Genomic DNA, 19,265 nt, shown 5'->3' on the forward strand with positions numbered 1-19,265 from the left:
ATGCATCCAATATTTCCTGAATTTTAAATACTTTTTATGATTAATAATATTAATGATATGTAAGTTATTTGGTTCAAAAAATTTTATTGTTTAAGAACATTTAATCCCTTAAAATCTCTCTCTATATATAAATTGAACTGCTCTCTCATAAATAATTCTTCAACGTCCTGATATCCCAGAAAGTTGAAAATTGGCACATCTATGTTTCATGGCTTAAATAGAGCAACTGAAGCATTTTTATAAAAAATATTCATAGGGACTGGACCTCTAAAACAACTATATTTTGTTTCTTACCTTCTCAATGTCCTAGAAAGGCGCAATTTGTCTCACACGTGTGTTTTATGTTCATCAAAAGAAACATCCATAGGAGTTCAAATGGGTTGCAACTCGTAGAAGAACTCTTGATATTTTGGTTTCCTACTCCGCGATTTCCTACAACTATGAAATTTGTCTCACTGGACTGGCAAGCACCATTATAACGCCGGAAATACCTTAGATCAGAAGAAGATTATTTTAAATGTAAGTAATGACGGTTTGCAGGCCCGTTTTAGACCCTGCCAGCTGACTACGCCCCCCCCCAAAACCCTACCATAACGCCTATACCCCGTAAAATAAACAATAAGCCATTAATGTTTTCATCAACCATTGATGATCTAATTTCTGACTTCACTCTTTTCAAAGCTGAAAAGCTACGTTCAGCTGTGCAGTTCGTCACAGGTAAGGTTAGAAATATCCTGAGAGCGACCTCCAAATTGGGGAACGTGTTCTCTAATCCTTTTGATTTTATGTAGGCGTACATATCTTTGATCTTAGAAAGGTTCTCCAAGACCATGCATTGTTTGAAATGGTTACATTCCTGGGTAAAGTCTTGTCCATCAATATCGTTCTTGTATACTTCTCCTAACATTTTAGCTTCACAAGCCACCTCTTTGGAATTTTTCTCTTCTATATTTTGTAAGACCTTAAATCTTGTGTCCAGATTTTATTGACCTCCCTTCTTTTGTTGAGCTGCGAAGCTGTGTTGTAAACAATAGCAATAAACACCCCAGTGCGAAATCTTTCTCGAGGAGATGTTTCTTCCATGCTTCTGTCCTTCTTTTCATCGGGCAATAGTTTTCTTTTTCTTACTTTGTCATATACAGCTTCTTCTTTTTCTGCAAGTTTCAATGCTTTGGACTCGACATCATCAAATAAATCTCTCTTTTCCCTCAAAAACGAGGACAGTGTTTCAAGTTCCTTTGTAGAACCAAATATCTCTAAATCTTGATTTTGAAGAGTCAAACTTGTTACTTGTTTTATCAACTGTCTCGAGAATTTCGTCCCGGATCACAGTTAATAATGTGGTTTGGAAATTTCCAAGTGATTTTAGAAACTCAGCGGCTGTGCATTGTGTTTATAGTGTCTGAGTAACGGCTTTATTTAACTCTTCAAGAGCGTCTATTAATTCATGTCGACTTATTGTTAAAGCTCGAAGAGCGTCTACCCTAGCAGACCATCTTGTGTCACTCAGAGGTTTTACCATTAGCTTTCTCTAATCTTTCTCTGATTCTCCTTCGTAACTCTTTTCAATGTGACTTTTTAAGACGTTCCACCTGTAAGTGGGTGCCGAGAAAAAAAGCATACAGCCCTTGTACGAATGTAAAAAATATTGTGTGTTATCTGGACACGCCTTATCGGCAGCAAAACACCCAGCAAGGTTTAGTGAATGAGCTGCACATGGTACATAGTCAGCAAGATCATTTTTGCTGTTATTCCTTACCTGAAGACCTGAGTATATGCCCGACATGTTTAATGCATTGTCGTAAGTTTGTCCACGACAGTTATCAACATCCAGCTCAAGTTTCTCTAGTAAACTAAGGGTTGCTTATTCCAAACTTCCAGATTTGTGGCATACACTTGGTAAGAGTTGTATCAGGCGTTCGTTGGCGCAAGCATTGGGCAATGAAACAGTACTACAGCCAATTGGTATGTGTGCGACACCTCAGGTGTGGAGTCTATGATTAAAGAGAGATAGCGAATTTGCTTGATTTCATTTAAGATTTGTTTCAGTACTTCTTTGCTTATAATCTCAATAAATTCACTGCAAATGTCAGACGAAAGGTATAATACACTACCTTTGCCTTTGTTACCATGTGTTGCTATGTGTTTCGCGAGAAATAGATCAAATTCACTTATCAGCTCAAGACAGCCTAGAAAAAGTCCGTTTGATGATTATGCGTGCAGATACAACCATGGCAACGTGTTTTTCCATTTTTTGCATTCCCCCAAAAATGCCAATTGCCTAGCGCCCTAGGCACGTGCCTACCGTGCCTATTCGATAAAACGAGCCTGACGGTTTGACTGGAAAAAATTAAATGGACCGGAATTAAACCCTTTTTGACCAAAGAAGGATGTTTAGATCGAATATGCATATACTTTTTTTATCGTGGAAACAAGATCAACAATGGTGTCTGTATAATATAATTGATCCGACCCAGGAATGATTCTTTACACGATAAACCTGAAATAAGAGCCATTATTTTTTTTATTTCAACTTCCCGATGTTGAAGAAGGATGAAATTTGACATAAGTGACTCATGACTTACATATAAAATCAAAAGTGTTTTCATGAAGATTAAACACTCGTAGGAGCTGTAACAGGGCTGCAGTAGATTATAATGGCCAAAGGTAGTCACTTTTTAACCAAAGTAATATTTTAGATCATCATATTTATTAACTTCTTGATCGGGACAACAACGCAAATGTAATACGGCGCCTGAAATATCTTACACTGAAAGTAGATTAATGTGAATCGAAGTAGACGTTTTTCACCGAAGAAGACTCTTAATCGGAGCAACAATGCGTACTATACTACAGCATCTGAAATAGATTACAAACACGGGGATTAGACGCCTTTGTACCAAAGAAACCTTTTTGGACCACCATATGTATATATTTTCTTGATCCAGCAATGCAAACGCAACTGCAAAAAATACCTTAGACCAGAAATAACTTAAAATGACTAGAAGTAGTTACATTTTGACTGAAGTAGACTGTTTAGACCAACCTTCTTGATCGGAGTAACAATGAAAACACTACTATGGCGCCGGAAATATACCTGGACTAGAAGTAGGTTATTTGGATTGTAAGTAGTCGCTTTCACACCGAAGTAGTGTTTCAGACCATGTACGTATTTTCTTTCTTGATCTGAACAACAAGGCAAACGCTACTATGGGGCCCTTAATATCTTAGACCGGAAGCAAATTACAATGGCTGGAATGAAGTATTTGCTTTTTGAAGATAGTACATTTTTCAAACCAACACAGTAAGAAACAGCGGCGATCCTTTTAGTTTTGAATCTTAACAATGATAATTAAAATAATCGTACTATAAACATGTATGTCTATTCATGCATTCAGCAAGATTACTACGGCAACTTAGTATTCCATGACTCTGGCCTAAAACATTTCAACTGTTATTGAAGTTTTTTGAGCTATTCATTCCAATATTATGGAATGCTGTAGTAAAATGTGTGTATATTATTGGTATTCATAAAGATTGTTTCATTCTCCGACTCCAGGACCCCAGAACACTGGTCTTTATATTTAAAGTCTAATTATTCGGAAGGTATATATTCCAGTGGTTATCACTTATTTCAAGAGTGATGTTGAGCTACTTGAAAAATATATTTCTATGACATACCCGTGCCCTATTAAATTGCTTAACGAACCTCGGGTAACTGCTATTTTAAAAATAAAAATAGCTTTTTTTCTTCTAAACATTAAGTGTGGTGTTAAGATCTAGAGCATAGCTTACTCGTTGTAAATTAAGTAGGTAATAGAAATATAACAAATTGTTGATAAATTAGAATTTTTTACTTGTGACTGATTATTCCATTTATGTTTAAGGTTTGCCATACATAACGGAGAGATCACTTACCAGACCCGTTTTCTGGATACGTGCGCATACCGCAAGAACAGAGCCGCTAATCGCATAGTCGTGGGTGAATTTGGCACAAGAGCCATCCCCGATCCTTGTCAATCTATTTTTAGCAGGTGATAATCAGTAAGATTAGCTGATTAGGGCAATATTATAACGTTTATGGACTACCTTACATATAAAAACTATAATTTTAAATTCCAGATTATCAACTTTGTTTTCTCTACAAGAACCAACGGACAATGCTAATGTCTCCGTCTATCCATTTAAGGACCAGCTCTACTGTTTCACAGAAACAACAAAGATTCATAGAATTGATCCTACCAACTTGGACACATTGGATTTGGTAACATAGACTGTAGTCTTTTAGTACTTAAGATCGTTTTCTTATACAGTTGAATAGAAGATAATAATTTATACAAAAATGGAATTTTATAAGCTAAGATATTAAATATAAATTTAATAACTGTCTGTGAGATATTTATCTCCAATTTTATTTTCAGTGATGGTCGCTATAACCATGATGTTTTGATGTTTTTTTTTTTAAAAAAAGCTGTGCGTTTTTGGACAAGTTTTTTAACGAGTTAGAGACCGAAATTTCCTATGAAAATAATGTAACAAATTTTAATTTCAGGATATAGTGGAGTTAAAAATATTGGAGACTAGGAATGATTTATTTTTGATTTAGCACATATACTAGATTTAGCAGGTCTAATTTAATATTCACTCCAAAGAATACCAGCACTTTTAATTTTTATGTTTCTAAACCCAATAACAATATTTTTCCGAAAGCTTGTTGAAAATAAAAACATTGTAACAAGGTTATGGTATACACTGAGTGGCAAATTTGACATTATACACCTTGGCACAAATTGTCTTTCAATTTTGTTCAGATACGGCATTCGGTAAACACTCAATAGAAGCCATGGCGGACACAAAACGTGACTTTCCAATTTAGAATTTCCATCAGAAAGGAAGCCGCATTATATAATCTATTTTAGTATGAAAAATAATAGATTGTATGGCTTATTGTAGTATTCTAAAAATAACGATTTTAGATTATAAATAACTGTATTTTGTTGCGTGTAAGTAATGGCTTCTTTGGGTAGTTTCGATTAACAAAAGCATGTGTTACCAGGTAGATGTATCCAAGCATGTGGCAGTGGTGAACCATACAGCTCACCCTCATGTGACACAGGATGGGACAGTTTACAATCAGGCCATGAGTATCCAGAGTTCCCGGCCTCACTATTCCATCGTCCGATTCCCAACACAAGGTACCTTCTAAAACCAAAGTCTATACGGTATGGTCTAGATCATGTATAATTACACGAAATTTCTTCATGCCTTTTAGGAATGAAGGATATTAGGCATATAATGAAGAATACACAAATTCCTAATGTTTACTTGGGTCCAATAGAAAGCACAGAAGCAACATTAAGCAAGGAGTTATAAAAGAGAAACGGAAGTAGGTAGATCAAGTGGAGTTTATTTTAGATAACATATAATACAATTTTGAGCTCACTAAGTTTTGTAAATAATAACAAGATGGCGGCTATTACAGAAACCTTGTTCTGAAGAAGATTCTTAGATTTTGTACAGCTCATTCACAAATAATACGTGATATAGTGTTAACCTTCTGAATATCGGGTTTCTCTGCTTTGGCAGTGTGTGAGTGCTTTTGAACATTTTAACCTTCAGATATCTCCAAAGGTATAAATTACAAATGCTCAAGTCTGTTGACTATGCAGGCCATGCCATTCTGCATCAACAAATATGCATTCTGCCATTCTGGGCGTTTTGTTTATTTTTTCACAAAACGCCCTCGTTACAATTCTTCAATGTTCCCAGTCAAAGTCGAATACTGAAATCCCCCACAAGCTTAGAATAGACTAAGCCTAATCGGTTAATCTGATCTGCCGCAACCCAGTATTGGTGAAAACCGTATGTCTACAATATTGTTTAATTCTTATAGTGACAATTATTATTTAAAAATCATAACAATGAATTCATTAAACATTTATTTTTTATGCAATTCGCAAGACCGTCTTTATCAGCCACTTCACAAAAGCAACAAAAAGAACATTTATTTATATTTGAATAATAATTCGGCCTTATGTGATTTTAATATCACAAAATAAAACAATTAAAGTGTTTATTGTTGTCAACTAAAACTCGGTGATTAAAATATGAGACCATTATAAGTTCTGTCTTCAACATAATTGTTTGATTATACTTTTCAGGTGAAGGTCAAACTGGTGAAAAGTCAAATAGCATGTTTGAAAATGCAGAGATAGTGACATCTATCAAAGCACGATGGCCTTTTGCTCCCTCTTACATGCATTCTTTCGGCTTGACTGAAAACTACTTTATTATCATAGAGCAACCCTTTGCCATATCCTTCCCTGATATCGTCAAGGGCAAATTATCCTCTCAACCTATGAGCGCATGCCTTCGTTTCTTCAAAGATGAAGATGTAAGTTCTCATAATTTACTTTCCAACTTCACGTTAGAGGATTTACTGTCGAAAATATTTGATAAATTTAATATTAAATTTTGTAGAAAAACGTTTTTAATTAATTATATTATCGGCAGACTCTGATCCATGTAGTGGAACGAGCCACTGGGCAGCTCTTCAAGACCTACTCAGCAGATGCTTTCTTATTTTTCCACACCGTGAATCAGTTCGAATGCGATAACCAATTAGTAGTAGATATCTGTTGCTACAAAGATTCTACAGTTGTGGACAATCTCTACTTCAGGTCTCTTCTGGTAAGGTAAAATATCTTTTTACACCATAGTTATGTACGTATATTATGCCTTTAGTAGTGCCATATAACCTTCTAAGAATGATTTCTTATTTGGAAATTTAGGAGGAAAACAAGGATCTGGACTATATTCAGGCAATACTAAGCCGCCCTCTACGATTTGTGCTTCCTCTGGCACCGACAGCAGTTGGTACAACCACTAACCTCGTGACGCTGGAGGGATCCGAGGCAGTCGCTCGTTGGCGAGGAACAGATATTCGTGTTCAGCCAGAATCTTTCTGTGACCTAGGATGTGAAATGCCCCGTTTCAACTACGACTATCTCGGAAGGCCTTATCGCTATTTCTACGCGGTCTCTACCGACGTGGAACTTGACAATCCTGGAACTGTGAGTTATGTCTCTGCTATGTCAGCACTTAAAAGTTTCAGAAATGCAGAAAACAACATAGATAGACGCTTGTGCTGTAACCAAGATAAAAGGTTCATGCAGATTGAATATTTAATTTAAAGGTTTCTCATACTATTATATAAAAATCTGAAAACTACTAGACCGACTGTACTGGAATTTTAAATGGAAATTCTTAGGGTTCCTGGTTAACATATAGGCCTATTCATATATTTTTATCTTGATCTTGATAAGCCTGATCCAAAGGTGGGCAAAAAACTTCTGCTATTGTCTTGGACAAAAAAAATGTATGATGGACAATGCCAATTATAAGGGTATGCCTTAACATAACCTTTAAAATGTTACAGTCATATTGAAACACGAAGATAGTACTAATCTGAAAGTACATTTTTTCTTTAGTTTGGGGTTTTTTACCTTTTGATTCTTGTGATATACAAGATTTTTTGTAAAATACCTTTTGCCATTTCTTCTAATATGATCTCAGATGACATCATTTCATAGACAGTAAATTTGTTAAAACGTGATGAGCTTTGCAGAATTATTTAAGTTATTTCATGAACAGTAAAAATGCGGTCATGCTTTTTTAAGGCCTTAGAAATAATCCCAAAATCCCTGTCACAGGGAAGGAAACTGTGACCACTCACAGGTAAATACTGAGTAACTTTCTGAAAACGACCTGAGTCTGTCAGGTATAGCTTGATTTTTGTTTTTGCATACACAGTTGTCACTGTACAGGCGAAGCTCAGTGTAATGGCTAGGCACTGATTTTAGGTATTCGTTAAGAAAAGAACAAACTTCATTTGGGCTTTTCCGTGCTACTCCCTCATGATATATGAATAATGTTGTATTGTTATTTTTTAAATTGTGTATTCTAAAGCAGTTAACTGACAACTGCCTCACGTAGTATAATTCCTGAAAGGATTTTTTACAAGATTTCCTTTATACAGATGTGGATTCTGTCCTTTCCTTTTTGTAGGACTCCCAACAACAATACTTTCACTCATAATATATAGCGATAATAAGTTTAAGAAACTTTGACAACATTCAATCAATGAATATTGAGTTTAAGGTTATAACTGGCAAGAATGAGAATGCTTCTGTCAAATTGATGCAATAACAGGTGACGTTGCATTTTTTTAAAAGGGCGTGAGTCAATGATCCAAACAGCTGTTTCCATAGAGATAGCTGACTTACGCCCTTTTAAAAAAATACTCTTAGTGACTTACGCCCTTTTAAAAAAATGTAAAAGTTCAAATAATTATTTGTACCATAAGGAATAGTGATCAAAACGCCCTTTTAAAGTAAATCAATGTATCTAGCTATATATAGTTGAAAAAAAAAATTAAAAGTGGAAATCGTAAAATATATGACTTACGCCTTTAAAAAAAAACCGATTCAAATATAGAAAAAGTTAGATAGTAATTTTGTCCTTTGTAACTGAATGTACTAATGATCAAGCACTGCATACCTACTTAATATTTACCAAACTTTACAGTTAAAAGTTCATGTTTATTAATATTTCCTATTTTATTCTCTGAATAACCTCTATGCTCATCCATCAATGATTAAAATGGTACTTAAATTAATTGAACATATGATAGTGCTGTCACAATATAATGTTTAAAAAGAACAGTTGATTACAAAAACGTACTTACTTTCTAATAATTAAGCCAAAAAAGGTAGTTTCCAAGACCATTGGGCGTAGTCCGAGGGATTTTCGAAATAGGAATGAGCCTATATATTAACCAGGTACCCTAAGAATATTCCTGTGAAATTTCAATACAATCTGTCCATTAGTTTTTACGATATTCAATAATACATACCCACGATTATATATACAGACACCATAGATTTTTATATAATAGTATAGAAGTTTATAGAATAGGCTTGATCATCAGATGCGAAATGTGTTTTTAATCACCTGTCAGTCAAGAATAATAAGTATAATAATTTATATTCATTTACATAGGCGGAAAATGTTTTATTTTTATTTATCTGTTAAAGTCAGATACACTTTAGAAATGTAATATTGCATGCAGAAGGTTTTCTTTGTCTAAGTTTCGGATTTTAACCACAAAACAGCAAAATGCCACCACTTGTTACACCATACGCATGTTAACTGAACAGCTAAGACTTTGAGTTTATTTTCTTTTTACACTTGGGATTTGTCAACACTGGCCTAAAATAGTTGAATTGTGACTGAAATCGTAGGAGCTATTCTCTAAATAACTTGGAATTTTGGAGAGAAATTTAATAAATGTCAGAAGTACTTATAAAAAGCAGCTTCAATCACTGACTTAAAAAATCCATATCCAAATTTAAATCTAAAATGGATCAAGAGGTTGTAATATTTTAGTGACTATCACATATCTCAGGATTGTTTGGAATATCAATTAAAAAAAAAGGAATGGCTCATGCTGTCTCTGTTTTTCACAATGAAATTGCATAGGAAGTTGCGGGTAACTGCTAGTTAGCAATATAGAGGAAGCTCCTTTTTTTCCTATCTTTAGCTTTATAAAGAATAGTCCTCTTTCGTACGGTAATAAAATAGAAAAGTGGTTTCATCCATTGTTTTGTACAGCTGATCAAAGTGGACACTCAAACTAAGGAACACCGAACATGGAGCGAACCTGGTGTTTTCCCCAGCGAGCCTATATTTGTATCCTCACCTGATCCCAAGGTAAGAATTTTAATTGATAGCCATTTTAAGTCAATACATCAACTATACCAGTTGCATATTCCACGTAAAGTTTGAACTCCATATCTGAAGATTCAAAGTTACTGAAGATCATTTCATTGATTTGTTTTTGGTTTTTATTTTGCTTGAGATAATCTTAATATTAAAATACAACAGTTTAACCGATCTTGAAGAGTAAAGCCGGATCCTTTCTACTTAGTTTATATCACACAAGTTAAAAACTTCTTAAAAATGAGAAAAATGTATGTGCAGACACGGACAGAAGACTGAATATCTGTGTGACTGATTACTTGAACGTGAGAAGGTAGCGATATTTATTAGGATATATAAGCATTTTATATACAGAAAATATGCCTAAAACCCGTATTTAAACATTTAGGAATAGCAGCCACTCAATATCTTATTTAACCGTACTTATAGATTTGAAAGTTACAACAAAAATGTAAAATCATATATAGAAATATTTTGATTTTTTTTAAAGCAGTGATCAGAGTGTGGGAAATAAAACAATAATTTCACTCAAAAACATGTCATGTTGTTATTTTAGGTGTCTTGCCGGTAAAATATTTTGTTTCAGTGATAGAAGACTGACGATACAAAGGAATCCACGCTATTATAACCTATTTCAGCTAAATTCTTTCAAATGATCCCCGCCATCATATTTTATCTACATTTGATCCGGGTTAAGGGGGTTCGGTATCCAAAAAAATGAAATTTTTATAAATTTTCGTGTTTTAATATTTTATTATTCTATGACTAATTCCTGACATTTTAATGCAAAAACTATTAAAATCCGATGATGAGAACTATTTTTATTTTTATTTTGAAAAATATACTACATGCCAACAATTTAGTGTTTCCATTGCAACTGAAGTATTTGTTATAGTAACACAGTTGTATTCTTCCAAACTATGATTTAGATTTATGGGTTGGTACACCTGCCTTGTCTACTAACAAAAAATACAGCTGTCTATAACTGTCTTCAGTTACAATAAACCAATTTTGTGTTTGTAAACAAAACAAGTTCTGTTTGGTGGATTGTAGTTACTGTTATTTTGTTTGTAGAATGCATTTGATTTCTAAAATGCCTAGAAGTAATAGAATTTTTAAGAAGAGAAAAAGTGAGTTTTACAAAAAGAAAGTAGTTGTAGAGTGTGAAAGCAGTGGTAGTGGTGTTGTTTTGGAAGAAACTGTGGAAGATAGGTTAGTTGAGAGTGAAACTGAGCCTAGTCCTACGCCGAATAATGAGGACACAGATGATGTTGTTAGTGCTTCAAAAGTGAAACTAGGTAATATCAGTCAAAATTATAAAAACATAACTGATAAGGAGCCTAATTTCCAAAATGATATTGTTGATTTTAAAAAACTTATAAATGTAATTTCTCAAATAGCAGTATGCAAACAGTGTCATCAACCGATCGATTTTAAAATCAAGTATCGTGTAGGCCTTTTTTTCTCGGGGAACTTTTCATGTGAAGGTTGCAATGAAAAGACACTGGCCTCTTATGAAAACTCCTTAGTCTTGCAAAATAGACCTAATGATGATACAAAATTATATGACATAAATGTAAGATTGGTGTATGGCATGCGTACGATTGGCAGAGGCCAGACGGCTGCCGCTACACTATGTGGCGTACTAAATCTGCCCTCTCCTCCATCACGGTTTATGAATTACACACAACTGTTAGGGTCTGTGACTGAAGATGTTTGTTTTAAGATTATGAAGGAAGCAGTAGAAGAATCAGTGATTATAAATGAAGGTAGGAGGGATTTGACAGTAGCCATAGACGGGACATGGCAAAAGCGAGGCCATACATCACAAAATGGTATAATCACTGCAACATCTGTGGATACCGGTAAGGTAATTGATGCAGAGATTTTATCTAAGTATTGTCGTTGTAAAGACAGATTAATTGGACAACATAGTGATAAGTGCAGTGCAAACTATCTGGGAGTAAGCGGAGGCATGGAAGTTGTCGGAGCTCGTGCGATTTTCCATCGGTCCCTACCCACTTACAATGTTCGCTACGTTGAATACTTAGGTGATGGGGATTCGAAAGGGTTTTTTAGTGTTGTGGAAAGCAAGCCCTATGGTGATGAGTGCCTGGTGAAAAAACTAGAATGCATTGGGCATGTGCAGAAGCGCATGGGGACTCGCCTAAAGAATTTAAAATTAAAAGAGGGAAAAAACAAACAAACCGATGGAAAAACAATAGGCGGTCGGAACAGACTGACTGAAGCTGCCATATTAGCCATACAAAAATATTATGGTCTAGCAATTCGAAGAAATGCAAGCAATTTAGAAGACATGCGAAAAGCTGTTTGGGCTGAGTATTACCATTTTCTATCCAGCAATACAAATCCTCAACACGGACTTTGCCCAATAGGGAGTGAAAGTTGGTGCAAGTACCAAAAGGCTATGGCTTGTAATGAAACTTATGACCATTCCAAAAATTTTCACCTTCCTGCTGTCATCATGAACAAGATAAAGCCTATTTTTACAGACCTAAGTGCACCTGATTTGCTTCGTAAATGTCTCCACGGTAAGTCACAAAACCCAAATGAGTCCGTAAACCAAGTAATCTGGTCTCGCCTGCCAAAAACTGTCTTTGTTGGCATACACACCTTGCACTTAGGAGTGTATGATGCCATAAGTTCCTTCAATAAAGGAAATATGGCAAAATGTATGGTTTTACAACATCTTGGAATGACTGTTGGACATAATTTTTGTGAAGCAATGAAAAAGCTGGACATAGCTCGCTTACAAAAAGCTCAACGCATGGCTACCGAAGTCGCAAAAAAATCAAGGCAAGCTCGCTCAAGTGCCAAGAGGAAGCTGGAAGATCAGTGGGAAGAGTTGGAGGATCCTGATAACCCTAGTTATGCAGCTGGATGTCATTAATATTATAATAAAGGTCTGTGAATTCACTTATTTGATGTGTGTTGATTTTAGCTGCGATTTCCCGAAAATTAACTTTTTTATCACTTATGTACCTTTTTCTCAAGATCCACTGATCAGATTAACATAAAAAAATACACATGTACTTAAGACCAGTACACACATTTAGAGCGGAAGACATTATAAAAATCTATTTTAAATTTTTATTAAAAAAATTATAATTATAAATTATTTTACAAAAAATTAATTAATTTTTTATTTACAACAAATTAAATAAAAACTTCTTTTTTTTAACTTTTTTCCGCTCTAAATGTTAACAAAGGTCTAAATAGTAGTGTCCTAAAGTTTGATGATGATAGCTTTAAAGGTTTCTGAGAAAAAGGTACATAAAATTGGCCAAATTAACATGGGAAGGATAGGGCATACCGAACCCCCTTGCTAATAATAATATCTAGCAAACATGTTTCCACCCAAAATGTAAAGTTAAAGACGAATTTGCAAAAAATAATTTTGTTATTTGATAATTATAATAGAAACATCGATTAGTTTATATTAAAATGGGCATATCTTTCAAGAATTATGGGGTTAGTGAGCAATGATAATCTATCTGCGACTCATGTTGGCTATGCCATTTATTAAAACTTGAAGACTTCAAAATCCTTGGAGAGAAGGATTATAGCAGTATTATAAAGTAGGTTATAGCAAGCAAATCGATGTCATTGTCTCGCAGATAAATAACTCAATTAGCTTCCAGGAACAATTCAATGACACAATATCAACCCCAAATGTCTGGGCATTGCGGTCAGTTCTGAGCAATGTAGATTGTCATATTGATAGTGATATGATACTCGAGTCCAGACGAACTCTCTGAAACGCCACACACACAAAACTCAAAATTATTAATTAGGTGGCATATTTCATTAAACGCCTTGCTCAAGGATCGCATATTTAAATGAGCGAATCTCAGAATATATGGTTTCCTTCATTCTTACTCGTGTCTCAAAAGGAAAAGGATGTGGTGCTGGATTCCATGTTTACGACAAGAAAATGCTCATTTGATTTGTTTATATGAGATTGGTAGTTCATTCACAGTTTGTACCTCCAGGACAGACTGTTAATCAGGATTTTTAATTGAAAGATAACGCACCTGCACACACAGTCATCTCTGTTAACACATTTTTGCGAGAAATAACATGATTCTGCTTCCCCACGCACCTTACTCACCTGATTACGTCATTGTTGCTGGCCAAATTCACACTAGCCTGCAACATCACAAAATCCATTAAGATGTCAGTTGTTAGTTTAGGTTAGTTTACAGAGATTAGACTTTAGTTTAGAATCTTAACCTAGGCCACTTTGACTAGACATTTTTGTGGTATATATATGACGTCGTTCTTGCAGGCCAACTTCGAGTTTGATGTGTGTTAATGTGTAAAGTTTGTGTTACTGGAAATGAGAGCTTGCTTCGTGAGAGCTTGCTTCGTGAGCTTGCTTCGTGAGAGAGAGAGCTGCTTCGTGAGCTTGCTTCGTGAGCTTGCTTCGTGAGAGCTTGCTTCGTGAGTTTGCTTCGTGAGAGACTGCTTCGTGAGCTTGCTTCGTGAGCTTGCTTCGTGATCTTGCTTCGTGAGAGACTGCTTCGTGAGCTTGCTTCGTGAGAGCTTGCTTCGTGAGTTTGCTTCGTGAGAGACTGCTTCGTGAGCTTGCTTCGTGGTCTTCCTTCGTGAGCTGGCTTCGTGGTCTTCCTTCGTGAGCTGGCTACGTGAGTTTGCTTCGAAAAATTAATTGAAATAAAATAAGATATTTTTTCCTATCTAAATGGAGCTACTAAAGGAATTAAATGAAGTTGGCGAGCTAAGATTTAAAGAATATAAGAAGTTGAATGAATTAGAAGAAAATAAGAAATACAAAATTTTGAATTTGGAGAAAATGAAAGATAAATTTGGTATGACAATAATTGCCGAGTTGGAAGATTATAAAGTACACTTACCGAACAGATTTTTGACTGTTTTGGATGAAAAAAAAGATTAAAGAATTGAATAAACATGATAAATTTCACTTGGTTATTACTGGAAAGAAGACTATTAAAGATAAAGACTGTGTTACTATCAATTTTGTAGAATAGAAGATTAAGATTTCGAAGATTTTACATTGATTCTAAGGAGATTTAACAACATTAGTAATAGATATTAAAACTGCTCAAGAAAGTAGAAGCAAACAGCTATAGATTCAGTAATTTTTCATTCGTGAGTTACTGTTTGATTTTACAGATTCGTTTATTGTCCTTTAAACAGTATTTTTCCCTTGATTTACTGTTGGCTCGGAAAGTGCGCCAGAAACACCACTTTACTACCTACTTACGCTCTCATATGCACGACTTTTATTAAGAGACGAGCTTGAAACCAAACAAATTAATTCAGATAAAGAGACATAAGCAGTATGATAATCAGAGTTTCCCAAAAAATATACCTTTTACCTAAAATAGTTTATTGGTCCTCCACTCATGGTAGATATATTATTTATCTATTGCTAACTGTAGATATTTATTGCTATCGACTAAAAACCTTTATATGTCCATCATTGTTTGGAAACTTTCCTTAAATTACAATTTCTGAGTATCATAGTTCTTTTTCCAGCAAAAATTTAAAATTAAATAAATTAGATAAATAGATTTAAGTATTAGGTGTTCATACTACTCTTTAAGGTGTTTTAAATCCGTTAAGAAGTGGTATTGGTGTTATTATAAAGAATTTAATTTAACAACTATACATATGTAGAATCTTGGAGCATTGGAAAAAAGGTTTATTGTAGTATCACTAGTATAAACGAATACAACATTTTCCAATTCCTTTATATTGGAAAATGTTGTATTCGTTTATACTAGTGATACTACAATAAACTATAAAAATGATAAGACCAGGCGCGTGAGAAGCGTCCTATATTTACTGTATTAATAGAGTAAGCTGCGCGATGTGTTTAGGGTACAATCTGACTCAGAGGCACATTGAAATAGCACACGACAGAGAAAGAGTGGTACATTCTAGAACTTTGTTGGAATTTCAATTTCCTTGAAGTGTCAAAGAGGAGAGCAATCTTATTCCACCTAAGCTCACAGGGAGATACTTTAGTTTTTAACGCGGTAATGTACCTTAATCAAAATATTATGGACTCAACATTTTACTTTAAAATGCAATCATCTCTATTGCCAATTTTCAAAGAAAAAAAAGTGTACAATAACTTACTTAGCAATATGCTTAATAATTCAATATTCCATTCATTCTAAATACAATACGCCGTTAATAGTGAAAACTGAGTGAATCACCGTGGTTCATTACATTTTAAAAACTTATCCAATTTAAAAGACAACTACCAAATGTCACATAAACTATCTTCATGAAACAGCCACATTTCAATTAGTTTCTACAGATTGCTTTTATTATACTTAGAGAAACTGCACAAACTTAACAATTCATATTAATTCAATGTAATTGTGTAAGTAATTTAATTGCTATCCCACCTAATTCGTAGTTATTGTGAAAATACTATTTAATGCCGATTCGTTTGTAAGTGATATTTATATTATGACTTATCTGTGAGAAAATGTGATGATAGAAACATAAAACTCTAAAAGTAAAATAAAATATTGATCTTTGAAGTAATACATTTAGAGATTAAAAGTTATTAATAGCTTAAAAATTACAATTCATTAATAGAGTGCAATGAATGTAGATGGGTCAACAAAGGAGATACAATATACACAACATTATTATGCCCCTCTACTACACCACAAGAAAGCACATACAGATGGTATAGATTTATTGATGATAATGACTCATTATTGCAATTACTCTAAACATTTATGATATTTATTACTAAAATGTATACAAATATTTATAGAAGCATCCTTAACTTACACAGCTCAATGGAAAAAGCCAGAGTATATGCTGATATACTTTTATTTAAACAAACTAAACCAGCCTATTTATAAGTAAAAAACACAGAGTTTCGATAAAAAAAGTAACATATTTTATAATCATTTTGTAACCACCTGTATATATTTTCCAGGCCAAATTACATTTGTAAAGAAAATATTAAAGAATTCTGCTTTTGCAATCTTCCTCATAACAGAATTAATTGCTATAATTGCATAATTAATTGCTGTCCAGATTTTGTTGGTAAGCAGAGCAACCTCTGTCGATAAATGTTAGATTTCAGTACTAATAAACTTTATTTACAAAAACTGAAAATAATTCTCAGGAGTTATCCAAATAATCTTTGGAGTTGGATGTTTTAACGACACACACCAGATTTACAAAATTAATAGCCCTGCGTATATTTAAAAACATCATTTGCTGTATCTAAAATAGCATTTAAAAATGTAATTTTACAATATTATTAAATCTTACACAAAAATAGGTTTCATAACTGTTAGATATTTGTTTAAAACAAAACAGGAATTACAATTTTATTAACACGTAATCTTAGTTTATGAAATGCAATTACTGTAGCACTGGCTTATACAAATAAACTTATAAGTGCAAGAATCCAGAGGATTAGTACTAAATACTTGTTTTTCATAAGACCCTCTTTACTTAAGCTATTTATTGCTAGAAATAACGTTCCTAGCAAAGGGACAAAATTAACCCACATTATCCTAGTAACTACGTTTACACTCCGTTTAGATACGACAAGTACCTTTCAAATGCAGATTTTTTAAAGTCCCTACGAAAGCTAAAAGGGGACAGAATAATGAATTAAACTGTGTACTTTTCCTCACTCTGCACACGGAATTACGTCTTTAAAAGAAACATATTGATGTAGTGTTAATGAAAGTGAGTTTCAATAGATAAATTGGTTCTAAAATGTTAAAGTACCTTTCAGATTTTGTAATGTCGATCGCTTTGACAGAGACGAAAGCAATAAAGACAATTGTCTGTAATCAGAAAAGCTTTGCTTGAGAGCACAAATCAAGCGACAGAGAGTTAACAGCAGAAATATCAGTTTTAAACGAGTTTTCTTGTGACTGTATATCACCTCGTCTCTCGCATGAGTTATTGGCTTAAGTAGCGTCCTATCACTTTCTTAAAGGATCTCTATACCTTTTCTAGATCAAATTTATCTATACAGTATGGAGAACAGTCGCTTCTTGATGAGTTCTTAACGATAGCATAGAGGAAAAGAGAAATAGAATATTTCTTATTCATGGGGGCCTCGTGAAAGTTACGTTCAAAAACGTCTGGGGATACTCACGGAGAGAGTGTCTCTAATAGAAGTTTTAAAAGATTACACTCAATTGCAAGTTATAATACCAGTTATTTATATCCGAAGAGAGACGCGAAACGAAGATATGTTTAATTGTTCCTAGTTTTTGAATACTTTACATATCATTGACTATATTTTAATCCTGATTCATCCTGAAAAGGCAAATTACGAGTAAAAAAACACACTGAATATGTTATTCTGTTTTTGAAGAGCGTTATATAACGCAGAGGACAGGAAAATCTCTCAATAATATTTAACAATGAAAAAGATGCTGTCGTAATCTATCTTACAAGATTTAAAAATTCTGATGGGTGGTTTGTACTCTATATTTTTGATCTTAAACGCTATACGATTCGAGCAAATGGTTTAGTATTATCCTCTTTTCTGAAAATAATGGTTAAAGTCAAATCCAAAAGGGTTGTACCGTCTTCGAGAAATCAACAGGTTTTATGTTAAAGAGGACTTTTTAAGAAGTAAGAGACAGAAACATTTCATTAAAGGGGGATGATGCAGCGTATTGTTTACTTTTTATTTGAATTTGTACAAATAAAAATTGGTTTACCCATATTTTAGATCTCCGGTGATCCCTCCAAAGGGCTTGGGTTCCAAAAAAGTTCAAAACATAATGTTTGAACACGCATTCATAGTGATTGATATTGTTAAAAACCTTATAATACAAAAGTACAAAAAGTATAGAGAGAAAGTTTCTTAAATAACCCTATTGGTTGTCTGTGACGAACAAGTAAATATTTAGATGATATGGGTAACTTTCCAGCACGAGGACGACGGCGTGATCCTGTCAACCCTGTTGTGGGGGCGGGGGACGGAAACGCAGGTTGGGCTGTTGGTGCTGGAAGCCAAGACTCTCCAGGAAATTGGCAGAACCGTTTTTCAAACTCAGTCTGCTGTTCCTAGGACACTACATGGATGGTTCACCTCCGACTTGTAGCTCACTCACTACACTGTATACTACTATATAATAATGCAAATAAATGTGCTTGTTTGATATGGCAATGAATGTCTTCGATTTTTTGCCTTAAATTTCCAAGTTACAAACATACAAGAGTGAATAAAAAAAGGTCAACTTATAGAGACCTGACGCAATTTTGATAACATACGATCTTAATGCAAATTAAAGGCTTAATGTATTGTAAAGTGAGTGCATTGTGCACTAGTTCTCCCCACTTTTTGATCAATGAAACTGGTGGTATGAGCGCTTCCGTGGGGCGGGGGGAGGACATAGAGCATCAAAGGGTTACTGATGCAAAAGTTAAATCACCGTCACTCAATCATTTGACGATCGACTATTTGGCCAAAA

At 34.2% G+C, this 19,265-nt stretch overlaps 1 protein-coding gene across 1 annotated transcript in view; it reads left to right on the top strand.

The window, feature by feature from the left end:
• LOC124363631 (carotenoid isomerooxygenase-like) overlaps positions 1–18,961 on the top strand; it is a 30,335-nt gene extending 11,374 nt beyond the window's left edge. Inside the window, exons 6-13 of the mRNA XM_046818891.1 lie at positions 3,888–4,034; positions 4,123–4,264; positions 5,057–5,195; positions 6,162–6,394; positions 6,514–6,690; positions 6,792–7,073; positions 9,673–9,771; positions 18,723–18,961. Of these exons, the coding sequence (XP_046674847.1) occupies positions 3,888–4,034; positions 4,123–4,264; positions 5,057–5,195; positions 6,162–6,394; positions 6,514–6,690; positions 6,792–7,073; positions 9,673–9,771; positions 18,723–18,896 (1,393 nt within the window). The 3' untranslated portion in view covers positions 18,897–18,961. The remainder of the gene's footprint in view (positions 1–3,887; positions 4,035–4,122; positions 4,265–5,056; positions 5,196–6,161; positions 6,395–6,513; positions 6,691–6,791; positions 7,074–9,672; positions 9,772–18,722) is intronic.
• The last annotated feature ends 304 nt before the right edge of the window (positions 18,962–19,265 follow it).

This window comes from Homalodisca vitripennis, chromosome 5, assembly GCF_021130785.1.
Source record: "Homalodisca vitripennis isolate AUS2020 chromosome 5, UT_GWSS_2.1, whole genome shotgun sequence".
In the NCBI taxonomy this organism is placed as follows: domain Eukaryota; kingdom Metazoa; phylum Arthropoda; class Insecta; order Hemiptera; family Cicadellidae; genus Homalodisca; species Homalodisca vitripennis.